The 12,374-nt window shown below is 46.8% G+C and overlaps 1 protein-coding gene across 1 annotated transcript in view; it reads right to left on the bottom strand.

Annotated features, from left to right (window-relative positions):
• ENPP6 (ectonucleotide pyrophosphatase/phosphodiesterase 6) overlaps positions 1 to 12,374 on the bottom strand; it is a 103,782-nt gene that overhangs the window by 18,535 nt on the left and 72,873 nt on the right. Inside the window, exons 4-6 of the mRNA XM_005606401.4 lie at positions 5,642 to 5,783; positions 4,719 to 4,898; positions 1,607 to 1,744 (exon numbers count right to left, since the gene is read on the bottom strand). Of these exons, the coding sequence (XP_005606458.1) occupies positions 1,607 to 1,744; positions 4,719 to 4,898; positions 5,642 to 5,783 (460 nt within the window). The remainder of the gene's footprint in view (positions 1 to 1,606; positions 1,745 to 4,718; positions 4,899 to 5,641; positions 5,784 to 12,374) is intronic.

Raw genomic sequence — 12,374 nt, 5'->3', positions numbered from 1 at the left:
GGGTCCAGAGCCTCTTGTGTTGGAACTGAGATGGCACCAATTAGTTGTCCAGGGTCTTCAGGGTGCCCTCTGGCTTTGCCACTCTCCCTCCTTAAGCCTGTTTTCCCATAAATTGCCCCAAATCACCTCTGCATTCTTATACTCTCCCTCCCTACCATGACCAGCCTCCCCGTGCGGTGATTTCAGCTAAATACGATGCATGTAGTCATGCTAAGAAATGAGTGACAGCTAACTGTGGATTAGCCCTCATCGTCTTTTTGCTTTTAAAAACTCAAAGCCATTCCACTAGCATTTTCTAAATTGAAAACATTTCAAAATGTAAGCCCTTTTGTAGGACTTGGAAAGTTGGGTTTATGGAATACAGTTGGATGGGCACCCATCCAGATGACCGCTTGACTGCAAGTGTGTTCAATGCAAAACCCTGGGAAAACCACACTCAGTGGAAATGCTGGGAGGCCAGACCCATCTCCCTCAGGTGAACTGCAGTGTGATCAAGTGAAGAGCAGCATATTGGTTCTTAGAGGAGAGAGCGTTAGGGCGCAGGGGGCCCCTTTGGAGACTTGTAAATCACACAGCATAAGAAACCAAAGTCTGCAGAGGAGAAGGGCCCAGCTTGGCTTCGGGGCTATGCAGCTGACACTTCTGACCTGTCTGCTTTGTTTCCTCGGTGACCAGGTGCCTATCTTTGTCTGCGAGCGCACAGCTACAACTCAGTCCTCCTGAGTGATGGGACTTCAGGTCAGGGAACCCCCATTTTTCTACACCAAGGTCCTTAGAATTCCACTCATTTGGCTGATGGATATTTCTGCTGATCACCCCTTCCCTCTCTCTGGCAGATTAAATACTAGTCTCAGGTCTCATTCTTTGTTGGCCTTGACCAACGACTCTCATGAGTCAACATCTGCCACTCCCTTTCCCCCTGTAGTCTGATCTATTTGCAACCATCTTCAAACTCCTGTCTACAATAAGCCATGCCCTCTTCAGGAACTGATTCTAAACAGGATGTGACCTGCGGTTTCCCTGAAGGGCGGGGCCTTCCCACGCTGGCCCAACATCAGAAACCGATCCAAAAGCCGGGTGAGCTTGGATCCAGGCAGGCTGGGAGGAGGCTGCTGAAGTCATTCAGACATGAAGCAATTAGGGTTTGGACCCAAAATGCAAGATAATCTCTGTAAAATCAAGTTGGCAAGCTGGGGACCTGGATCTCTGGAGTTTTATTTGCCAAACATTTCTCTTTAAGGTGGAGGCAAAGCTGAGCCTGTGTTGCTTTTCATTGGCCTAACGCAGTTGCTTTGGTTCACAGTAATTGTTCCACTTTAGACTGAATAAGTTACATTGTATGCCTGGGTAATTGAGTTAAGGCCCGTTTGTTAAAATACAGCGAGTCTGGAGCCACACAACCTAAACCGTGACTCTGGCTCCTACAGTCTGTGTCTTCAAAGTCACCTGACCGAGGCTTTTGATTCTCTAGAGAAGGGAATAATGCAATGAATGACACTTAAGTGAAAACGAAATCTTTTAGGTATAAAAGCTGAATGATTATTTATCTTTGGCTATTTGATAGAATTTGAATAAATGAATAAGTTGTCATATGTTTTATAATTACCTCAGTTATGAACCATCCTTCATCGGCCACTAAGGTCAAAGGAGAGACAAACTTCCCTTTCTTGTAATAGAACCTGCTTGGTATGGCTTCTTTCTCGTAGACAGTCATGTGTTCCACTGTCCTCAATTTGTTGTATATCTGCAAAGACAACCAAGAATGACCAGGTTTGCATTTTCTTTCTTAAATATATGTGAATAGTATTGGACTTGGGGGAGAAACAGGACTTTATAAGACCAAAGAAAGGAATTACCAAAACACCTGATAGATTTGACTACATAAAAATGGGAAACTTTAGTCTGTCTCAGAAAACAAGATAGCTTTATCTAGCAAGGTTAGAGATCCACATACCCCATGGCCTAACAAGTTAATCCCTGTGGATACAGTGACAGCCCTCACACATGTGCACCTGTAGACATGTAGAGGGATATATACTGCAAATGGGAAGATCTCAAATGGCCAGCAACAGTGGAAGGGATAAATGAATGGTGGTGTGTTTCTGCAGTGGAATACTATATAGCAATGAAGATGAATGGATTACAGCTACATAGAACACCCAGAAGAATCTTGTGGATCCCAGTTTGAGAAAAGAAAAAAAAGCAAGTTGCAGAAGAATACAGACAGGATTAATCCTATTATATCAAATTCAAATAACTATAAAACTAAAGAATATATATGGTAAAGCTAAAGAGAATTATGGAAATGATAACTCATAATTTAGGACAGTGGTTTCCTCTGTGGGGGCAGAAAAGGTGATGGGGTCTGAGAAGAGGACACAGGAGACATCACTGGTAATGGTAATGTCCTCTTTCTTAAATGTTTAGTGACTAGAAGGTGCTTGTTGTAACATTATCCTCTATATTTTACACACATTTTATAATAAATTTTTGGTAACTACGCAATAATTAATGGACAAATTACAAAAACTTACTTACGTCAAAAATGCTGCAGTAAAATCAAAAGGCAAATGAGAAATCAGTCTGCCTGATGTTAAATACTACCAAGATCAAGGAGGATTTGTTCTTTGACTTGACCTGGAGCAGGCCCTGCCTACACTTGAATCTTAAAAGTACTAGTAATTGCCATTAATTACACATCTAATTTCATGATGAAGATGTAAACTCTGTCCGTATTGCCAATATTTAGTAGCAGCTTAAATGTTTACGGCTAAAATTTAAATCAGTTGGCTGATGTTGACTTGTTGGCCCTTAGGCAAATCAGGAGTATAATCCTGGGTAGAACTGAATATAAAATTGAATTATTAATTCAAGTCTGGAAAATAACCAGTCTTCAGGCTGTGTAGTAGAGCGTTTCTACGGCCCCGTGAGTTACGATTTCCTACTTAAGAAAACCCATAGTTCTTAAGGAAAGTAGGGTGCATTTGCAGAAAGATTTTGGATAAATGAAAAATCTGATGACACATAACAGGTCTCACAAACTGTTGTGTCCATCACGTGACAAACTGTCACCCAAACAGAGCCCCTGCTTTTGAATAATCTACCAACTGCCTGATTTAAACACCGTGTTGGAAGCAGCTCTTCCCAGCTCACAAGCTGTTGATGCTCAAGCATTCTGGAGACGCACGTTCTTAAGTGACAAATTGGAGATACAGATGATGTTCCTTGCCAGGAAAACAGAACTTCTCTGCAAGAAGCCGTTTACTGTGGGACCTGCCAATGTGTAAAATATTCTTCCCAGTTTCCTGTTTAGGGAGTTCATGGGGACCCTGCGTAAACATATTCAATACGTCCACTTCTTGACCATGTGGAATGGGGACTGGGACAAGGCTGGGGAAGAGTGGCATTGTTGACAACCGTGTTCCTCAACCCCAAGGAGACAGATCTCAGACTCCTATACGGGAATGGGGAGGGTTGGGAGGAGGGTCTCTCTCTGGGCCAAAGAGAGACCTGGCCTACCCTAGCGCTCCATTAATCCCAACAACCATCCACTGCCAACTTCATCACTGCCGTGACGATGGGTGGAGGCACCAGGATCACCCAAGGCCAGTTCCTGGCACCCTGTGGTTGGCACCTCCACTGGCAGCAGTCTGGGCCTCCCCTGAGGAAGAGACTCACTTCCTGGTCCAGACCAGTTTTCTCTGGGAGTGGGCAGAAGCTCCAGAGCCTGCACTGGGAGGCGGTTAGGCAACATGGGGGCAAAACATTCAGAAAAAGGTGCCACTTGCTCCTCCTCGTTTTCTCGGTGTGATTTACCAAGAAGTGCCAGATTGAATTGCCTTGTTGATCGAGGACAAGGGCAAGTAGAGGCCTGGTCATCTCAGGTGCTGAGTTCGCGGAGGGCAGTGACCGTGGGGAGCAGAGCTTTGTCCCACATCTGCACATTGTGGGGAACTCCATCATACCCTCTTGGGCGCGTCCCCCTTCGATGGCGATAATCATAATAAGTGACACATACATCATCCTTGCAGTGGGCCCAGCATGCTTCTATGTGCTTTATAGCTGTTCAGCGGGTGGCTACGAAGACATCATCACACGCAAGGACAGAGAAGCAGCCGAGGGGCTGGGTTTGGGAGCTGCCCGGTTACCAGTTCATGACAGAGCGGGGATCTGAACCCAAGCAGTGTGGCTCCTGAGATAAGGAACTGACCAAGGGCATGCGGCCTCAGCTTCCCTCCATTCAACACCTTCTCATGTCCAGATCCCTGACGAAAATAGATCAGACTGGCAGCTTTCTTCCAGAGAAAGAAGATTCTACGCAGGCATCCAATATTCCCCAGATTTGCCTAAGAAGGGCTGCATGTTAGCCAAATAATAAAATCGGCTGGCTAAGGGCTAAGCTCTTAACATGAGGAGGACTGCACATCCTTCATCTCATTTCATTCCCACGACCATTCAGTGCGATAGGGACCTTTATGCCCATTTCAGAGAAGAAAAGACAGAGACATAGGAGGATGAACAGCTTGGCAGAGCTCACTCAGCGAGTAAGTGGCAAAGGGGTCACCTGCGCCCAGAGCCCCAGCTCCTGACACGGCTCTGTATTTCAGCATGAAAGCTACAGACAAGATCAAGTGCCAAGCGACAGCAAATGAGGGCATGTCCGCTCCCTTCCCCTCACCCCTCCTACGGCCCTTCTCCCCGCATCATGGCCGTCTTGCCTCAGAGTGTTTCCCAGGGGCCGGCCAGAGGCTCACAACAGGCCCTCGGTCCTTCACTTGCTGCAGGTCACTCAGGCTGATGTACTTATTCAGCTCAATCACTTTGTCCATCCAGAAAATGTCCGTCATCCCGTGGTCCGAGAAGATGATGACATTGAGGTCGTCCTGCAGCTCCCGCTCCTGTGGGCGACAAAGGTGGTCATGACAGAGACAGATGCCCTCACACTCTGGAGTCTGTAAAGAAGTGTTTTAAACTGCAAGTGATAGGCGAAAGGATACTTTCTCAATTCTGAATTTAATCGTCTACTCTTCTGCCCTGAGGGGACACAATTCAAAATCGCCTCAGAAGCACTGTGGGGAGGGGTATGTGAGCGCCCAGGCCCCACTCTATTAGGGCTAAAAATAATACATATGGAGCTTTAGCCCTGTAAGGTATCTTCTCTGTTTCCATCTTCTTTGGCTCTTTCTACAAACTTGTGTGGCAGTATGAGCATTGTCACTCGTCCATTTTACAGATGTGAAAAGTAAAGCCCAGGGAAGTTTTAAAAAAGTAATACCTTGCTTAAAATCATTCAGCAAGCGTGTGGCAGAATCAAGGACAGAAGTCAGGTCTGGTTCCTATGCCCACGCCAAGGTGGTCACCAGACTTACCTGGTTGGGTAAAGAGCTGGGCTATCTCACCAGCTAAGCCAGGTAACAATGCAGACCTGGGTCATTTCCATCCACTGGCCGGGCTATAACACGAGGGGTCCCTTGATACCTGAAGAGGTGTTGTGTGAAGAAAAGAGACCACCCAAAGCCTTGTGCTGGCCTAGTCAGCTGTCAACAGTAAGAAGGAAGACGTTGAGGAGTGTGACAGTCAAGGAGACAGAAAGAGAGTGACAAGAGGGAAGGTTAGCCCAGTGGTCCTTGTTTTCGGTCACCTGGATCCACTTGGTGATGTACTTCAGGACGGTGTCTACAGCCTTGAGGGCGTCTTTTCTCTGAGGTGATGAGGGGCCGTAATGATGGCCTTCCACGTCGATGCGCTCGTGGTATATGGCTGCCAGGTCAGCCCGGCCACTCCTGGAGGGAGCAGGGTGAGAGAGGCGCTGCTGAGGGAGGCCCCGCCAACTTTGTCCCTTCTCACCCACAGTCCTCTGTGAAGGCGTTGACACCACCCAAACCCTGCCTTGTGGGCCGTGGGAAGCTGATACCTTAAAATGAACACAGTGGGATCTCTAAGGGAGAAACAGAAATACTGCACCAAGATGGGCCAGTCCTGAGCACCTTGGTGACAAAAGTTAGAGAGCAGGTTTATGGATCACCTCCCCTCTTGGCTGATGTGGCACTGCTCATCATGTCCCCAGAGCTGGAAGATGTGGTAACAGGCAGAGAACACTTCTGATAGCTCTACCCTCACCACCTGCTGTCATCGGAAGACCAGAAAAACTAGAAGCAATCCTTTAAATAACGAATGTTGGATTATTGCTGAGCTTTGGGAAATCTACAGATAAAACATTGGACTGTGGGTTTAATGGACTGGCAAGAATAAGAACAAGCTTTACCATGGCAACCTGATGGGAGACAAAGAGGTTAGTGCTCAGGGCCTGACAAGAGCAGACACCCCCAGGACCCTTATTCTATGGGGACACCTGAAGGGCCAGGTCCAATGTGGATACAGAGTGAATTCTAGCAGTGGGCCCAGGAAGACCCCCGTTCCGGCAAAACTCCCCTTCTTGCCTAGATTACTCATGGTAAAAATCTAAGCTATTTAACCCTCGAAGGTGGGCTGAGAATGCCGGCAAAACTCCCCTTCTTGCCTAGATTACTCATGGTAAAAATCTAAGCTATTTAACCCTCGAAGGTGGGCTGAGAATGATGGGAACTATGACATAAATTGGAAGAGGAGGAAGAGGAGGCTTCGGGAGTCAGGCAGGAGAGAAAGATACTATGTAACGTACCCTCCCTCTTTGACCCAGTGCTTTCCACCGAGACTCCCCTCCCCAACTCTGGCTTTGCCCACAGCCTTCCCCCAAAGCATCTGAACAGAATAAGATCATGATGATGATGATGATATGGTAGCAGTAATGGTAACTGACAGAATTTGGAGCAATAGAAAAGAAATGAAAGCTAATGCCCTTGATTGGACTTTATAAGGGTTAATAATACTCTTGGTGGATTGGCTTATTTCTCTTGAAAATCTGCATTTTAAACCCACACACAAACACATACACACACCAGTGAGGCGGCATGGTCTTGCCTGATGTGGCCTCCCCACATTTGGAACATGAGGAAGGAAAGAATATGCGTCCTCAGAGCCTCTATGCCTTAGGTCTTATGATCCACGGGAGAGGAAAAATGGCCTCACAGTGGTCCAGAGGGTGTGGCTTGCATGACCAGAGTTGATCAGCTCCTGCCCATCCTTCAAGTCTCAGGGGAGGTGTTGCCTCGTCCAGGAACCAACCCAGTGGGGTGGCCCCCAGGTGCTCCCATAGCTCTCTAAGTTCATCTCCAGGTTATGATTTTTCACACTGTGCTGTAATTGCCCACTTCTGTGTCCTTCTCTCTCTCTAAATTGTGAGGTCCTTTCACCCAAGGGCTGGTGACCCATTCTCCATTGTGTCTCCGCTCAGCCTAGGATTTGGCATACAGTAGGAGCTCTATAACTGTCAGCTGAATGTATAATAATAGTAAGAGCTCAATAAATGATAGTTTTTCTGAGTCAGGCACTAGGTTGGGGGCTTTTCATACATTATCTTATTTAATCCTCACAGCAACCCTCTAAGGTAGGAATATATTGAGCAGAGAGTTCAATACACCTGCCTGCATCACACAGCTAGTGAGAGATGGTTCCAGGACTCAACCCAGGTCCAGCTGACTCCAACACCGTAGACACAACCACTGAACCTAACAGCCCCCACCAATGAGAAAATGTTCTGCTTGACCTAACCAATCTTTTTCTTCTTCTCCTTTTCCTCCTCTTCCTCCCCAAAGGCCCCCAGTACATAATTGTATATTCTTTTTTTTTTTTTTGAGGAAGATTAGCCCTGAGCTAACATCTGCTGCCAATCCTCCTCTTTTTGCTGAGGAAGACCGGCCCTGAGCTAACATCCGTGTCCATCTTCCTCTACTTTATATGCGGGATGCCTACCACAGCATGGCTTGACAAGCAGTGCCATGTCAACATCCGGGATCCAAACCAGAGAACCCTGGGCTGCCGAAGCGGAACATGCAAACTTAACCACTGTGCCACCGGGCCGGCCCCATAGTTGTATATTCTAATTGTAGGTCCTTCTGGTTCTGCTGTGTGGGACACCACCTCAACACGGCCTTATGAGTGGTGCTGGGTCCTCACCCAAGCTCCGACCCAGCGAAACTCTGGGCCGCTGAAGTGGAGCATGTGAACTTAACCACTCGGCCGTGGGGCCAGCCCCTGGCAATGGTTCTTATTCTCTTATAAGAATCCCAGCAACCTCAAGAAAGCTGGGTATGAGACAAGGCAAAGGCAGCACAGGGAAACTGAGTCACTTCTGGTTCTCGATGCACAGGGCTCTCTGTCTATGATTTGGATGCGCCTCCAAATTCTGGAACTATGGTGAAAATCATTCCTATAGAAAAGCATTTGCAGATAAGGAAATAGGCCAAAGAGGATTCCAGGAGTTACTCAAAGTCTCACAGATCTCTGAGGCATGCCTAGGACTGGAAATGTGAATCTTCCACCTCCAAGGTCAGGATACTTGACTCTACCACCCTGGGATTTTGAATGTCCACATCTGCTCCATTCACTACTGGGGAGCAAGTTCCAGGGAACGATCTGCCTGGTGTCTTCTTTGAAAAGAGGGCACATCCTTGCCAAGAGGGCACATCCTTTCATGATGCTGTGACGTTCTACTGCATGCCTTGGGGTGTGCTTCATTAACGATTTTGAGGATACATTGGTTTCAAGTTAAGCGAAATTGCTAGTCAAATGTTCTTTTCTCTTTGTAGAACAACGCAAACTGACCATTCTTTAACAAATACCATTACCACCCTCCTCCACAGTGGGGATTGGTTAGGTTATGATTTAGATATTTCTCATCCTTGCAGGACATTTGGTCGTGTCCAAAATGTCCATGGAGACATTGGGTCCATGCCAAAAGGTCCTGGATATTTGGTCCTGTCCAAAATCACTTGACATGGACCAAATGTGCTCATGGACATTTTGGACAGGACCAAATGCCCAGGACCTTTTGGTGTGGACCAAACGCGTTATGGACCAAATGTGTTATGGACATTTTGGACAGGACCAAACATCTGCTAATCTTCCTCACCAATGATATTATTATTCATACTCGCTAATGTGTGAATGACTCATCCCAACTCCCTCTGCATCTACAGACAGCAGAGAACAAAATGTCACTTTAGGTCCCGCAAGTGTGTAGGTGATGTAAAAGTCATAACTGGGTAATGGTGTTTTCATACACATCCCTGAACTTTTTTGGAACCCATGTTCATTACACTGATGGTGCACTTCCTCCACCACTATGTTGAACATGATGGAAGCTTCCAGAAAACCGTTCCCTCCCATAAGCTCAGCAGTTAGCCGCTTTGTGCACTTGCGTCTGTAGCATCCAGATGGGATGAGTTATCCCGTGTTTAGGTGCACACACTTGCAGGGTGGGGCTTGGATGTGGAGAGATTTCTCAAACAAGATTTACTGTTGCATTAAAGTTCAATGAAATGCTTTTAGGTCCCTACATTTTCGATATCTCCCCTTCACACAGCAGCCACTGGGCTGATTTCTCTAAGGCTATTTACTATATTCACAAATCTCTGTGTGATCAGAAGCCCAGTAAATCTCACAGATCTCCCTGATGGCTTTGTGTCACGAAGCTGTCAACCCCAGACACCTGGAACACTGGATCTGGGAGGCTTGAGATTCAGGGGTTTAAACACACGCCTTTTGTAAGGCTTCTAGGCTGGAGTTTCATTGATTCATTAGGGACCTAAGTCCTCAAGGGCTGAGAGTTCTCGCCTGTTTGGAAGTTTAGCTGACAAACTCTTGGTCGCCAGCTGTTTTCCACATGGATCTGGTCTCCGTCACAGGTCAGCTCATTTATAATGGAGCGGTTGGGTGAGGAGTGGTGGGTGGAAATGCCTGCAGATCTGTTATTGGCCATTTACCGCTTTCAGGTCCAGGAACCATGCCAGAAGGCCATGTGGCCATCAGCCCTGTTACCTGAGAGCTGCAAGGGGCCCCTAGCACTGAGTTTTCAGGGACACCCTGGTCTCCCATCACCTTAGGATTCTGTCCAGATTTCTTTTCAATGTAAAAAGTTCATAGCGTCGTATCCATTTTCCTTACTGAAGTGGGTTGGAAAGAGGGAAGAAGTAAGGAGAGAGAAATGGAGGCAATTTAAAGGAATGGTTGAAGCTATTGACTATTAAGAAAAGTGATCCAAACCTTAGAAACACAGCCAAAAAAATAACTGCCTGTCCCTTCAGTGTCATAGTGGAGCAGCAGCTAATAAACTTGCTTAAGTCTGGTGACTTAACGACGGGTTAGAGCACAGATTCTGTAAACTTAGCTGTTAACCCGTAGGAAACTGACAGGATGAAAATTATTTCTGTCTGATAGAGAAAGCATTGCCAAAGATTATGGTTTGATTATCCTCTAAGTTATGAAGCATCTTTGCACCTACTAATAATTGTACCCCATCATTCCCCATAACTCTTGTTCTTCATGTGTGTGTTTCTCATATTCTCCTTTTAACCAGCCTTGTCATCTCCTGATTCCCTCAGTAATAAACTAATTCGAACTTTGACATAATTCTCTTATATGTATGGACTGAGCACTTGACAAAGTTTTAATTTGGAAAATTATACTTTGACAGGGCTTTGGAACTAGACAAATCTGGTTCCAAATTCTGGCTTCTCTTCTTGTTAACCTGGAGGTCTCAGATGAACGGCAAAGATCTCTCTAAACCTCAATTTCCCCGCCTGAAAATCCTCCTCAAAGGGCTGCACTGGGTATTAAATGAGCTGATGTGTGTAAAGGGCTTGACACACAGTAAAAGGGAGGTGAAGGGAAAGAAACGCCTCCCATTTCTCTTTTTCTTCCAGATGCCTCTAGATGGCTCTTCCCTGTGAGCCAAGCAAGGAGGAGACCCAAGTCTCTGCCAAGCCTGCCTTCTTGCCCCTTCTTCCTCAGAGGCACAGAAAGGAGGGACAAAAGTGCGGACATTTGAGCCAGCTGCCTCATGGCCTGTGGAAAGAACCCTCTTGTCATCCATCGACTCCTTTATTAGCACGAGCATCAACTGAGGTTCTGGGATCCTGGGGGAATTCCAGTGGACCGTGACAAAGGACAGTAGCTGTGTTCACTGCTCCAGTGGCCCAGTTGGTATTGGACCAACCATTTTGAGAGGCTGCACTGGTCAGTCTGCAGGGACCAAACTGGAGGCAGCTGCCCCGCCTCCTCCAGGCAGCCAGGGCTGCAAAGTGGTTAGACACAAAAGCCTTTGACACGATGCTAGCTGATGGGCATTGAAAACACCCACTCCCTTCTCTTTCTCCTTCTCCTTTCCTCTGTGCTAGAAGGTGTCTAGGTGTAAAGGTATGACTCAGGTTGGCAAAGCTCTATGAGCCCGGGAGGTGATGCTTCTGGGGCTCATCTCACACAGAGCTTGGATCAGCCCTTCTTACATAGACAAGTGCAGCTTCTGGGCTGAGCTGGCCTCTGCTGAAATGCTGTCCCTGGGTAGGACCCCACATGCAAGATCTTGACTGCCCCTCCTGCCTTCTGTCAAAGCCCATCTGTCCTGCATCCATTCTCTCTGCTTCTCAAACTAATAGCAGAGTGGAAAAAGACCCTCTATAAGCAATCCTGGCTGGGAGAAATGTGTGTGTGTGTTTGCACACTCGTGTGTGAGACTCTAAGTGCTCTTCAGATTACACTAGGAATTTGAGACAGAGCTGAACAGAAACCAAGAGGTGAGCTGTGGAGTTCTAAACATGCTCCTCCATCCAGGGCTCTCTGAATGGGAAGATAAATAATGATTCTTCTCTGCCTGAACACACACATCAAGAAAATTCATGATTCCTTGGAGTCACATTCTTGCATGAACAAGCCACTACATGTAAAATGGTCTTGATTGTTCCAGACTGTTCTAGACCAAGAAAAAGTTGGCCCACAAAGGTCAATCCTTTATTCTGCTTTGCAAGAAAGTCACAAGACATGTTCTAATAATAGATACTACGTAGGCTGATTGAAACAGGGTCTCCTTTTTCGTTGGAGGAGAGCCTAAATCATCCTACTGCTTTCCGCGGGCAGTATCATCTGGCTAATTATTTTGCCTTTTTTTCCCTCTCTCATTTCAAGCACTCGTTTAGAGATGGTGAGTCTCCATCTTTCCACTCACTCTTCAAAGGGGCTGTTTCTGGCTAGTGTTGGCAGGATGAAGACCCCACAAGACAATGGCCCTGGCCTGGTTCCACCCTGACCAGGCCTTCACAGGCCAGCTCCGGAGGCATCATTCATGTGTTGACCATGCAAATGCCATCCGCTGGAGCTCCAGACCATTTACATAGACTACAACGTGAATGGTGCCGAGCTGGGCAGTGGGGTAGCACCAGGAGATACCATGTGGAGGCCTAGTCTGGGGCCACTTTTCTAGGCTTCCAGTTCTTTGTAGC

The sequence above is a fragment of the Equus caballus genome, chromosome 27 (genome assembly GCF_041296265.1).
Source record: "Equus caballus isolate H_3958 breed thoroughbred chromosome 27, TB-T2T, whole genome shotgun sequence".
Lineage (NCBI taxonomy): Eukaryota > Metazoa > Chordata > Mammalia > Perissodactyla > Equidae > Equus > Equus caballus.
This window is presented reverse-complemented; position numbering and strand designations above follow the sequence as displayed.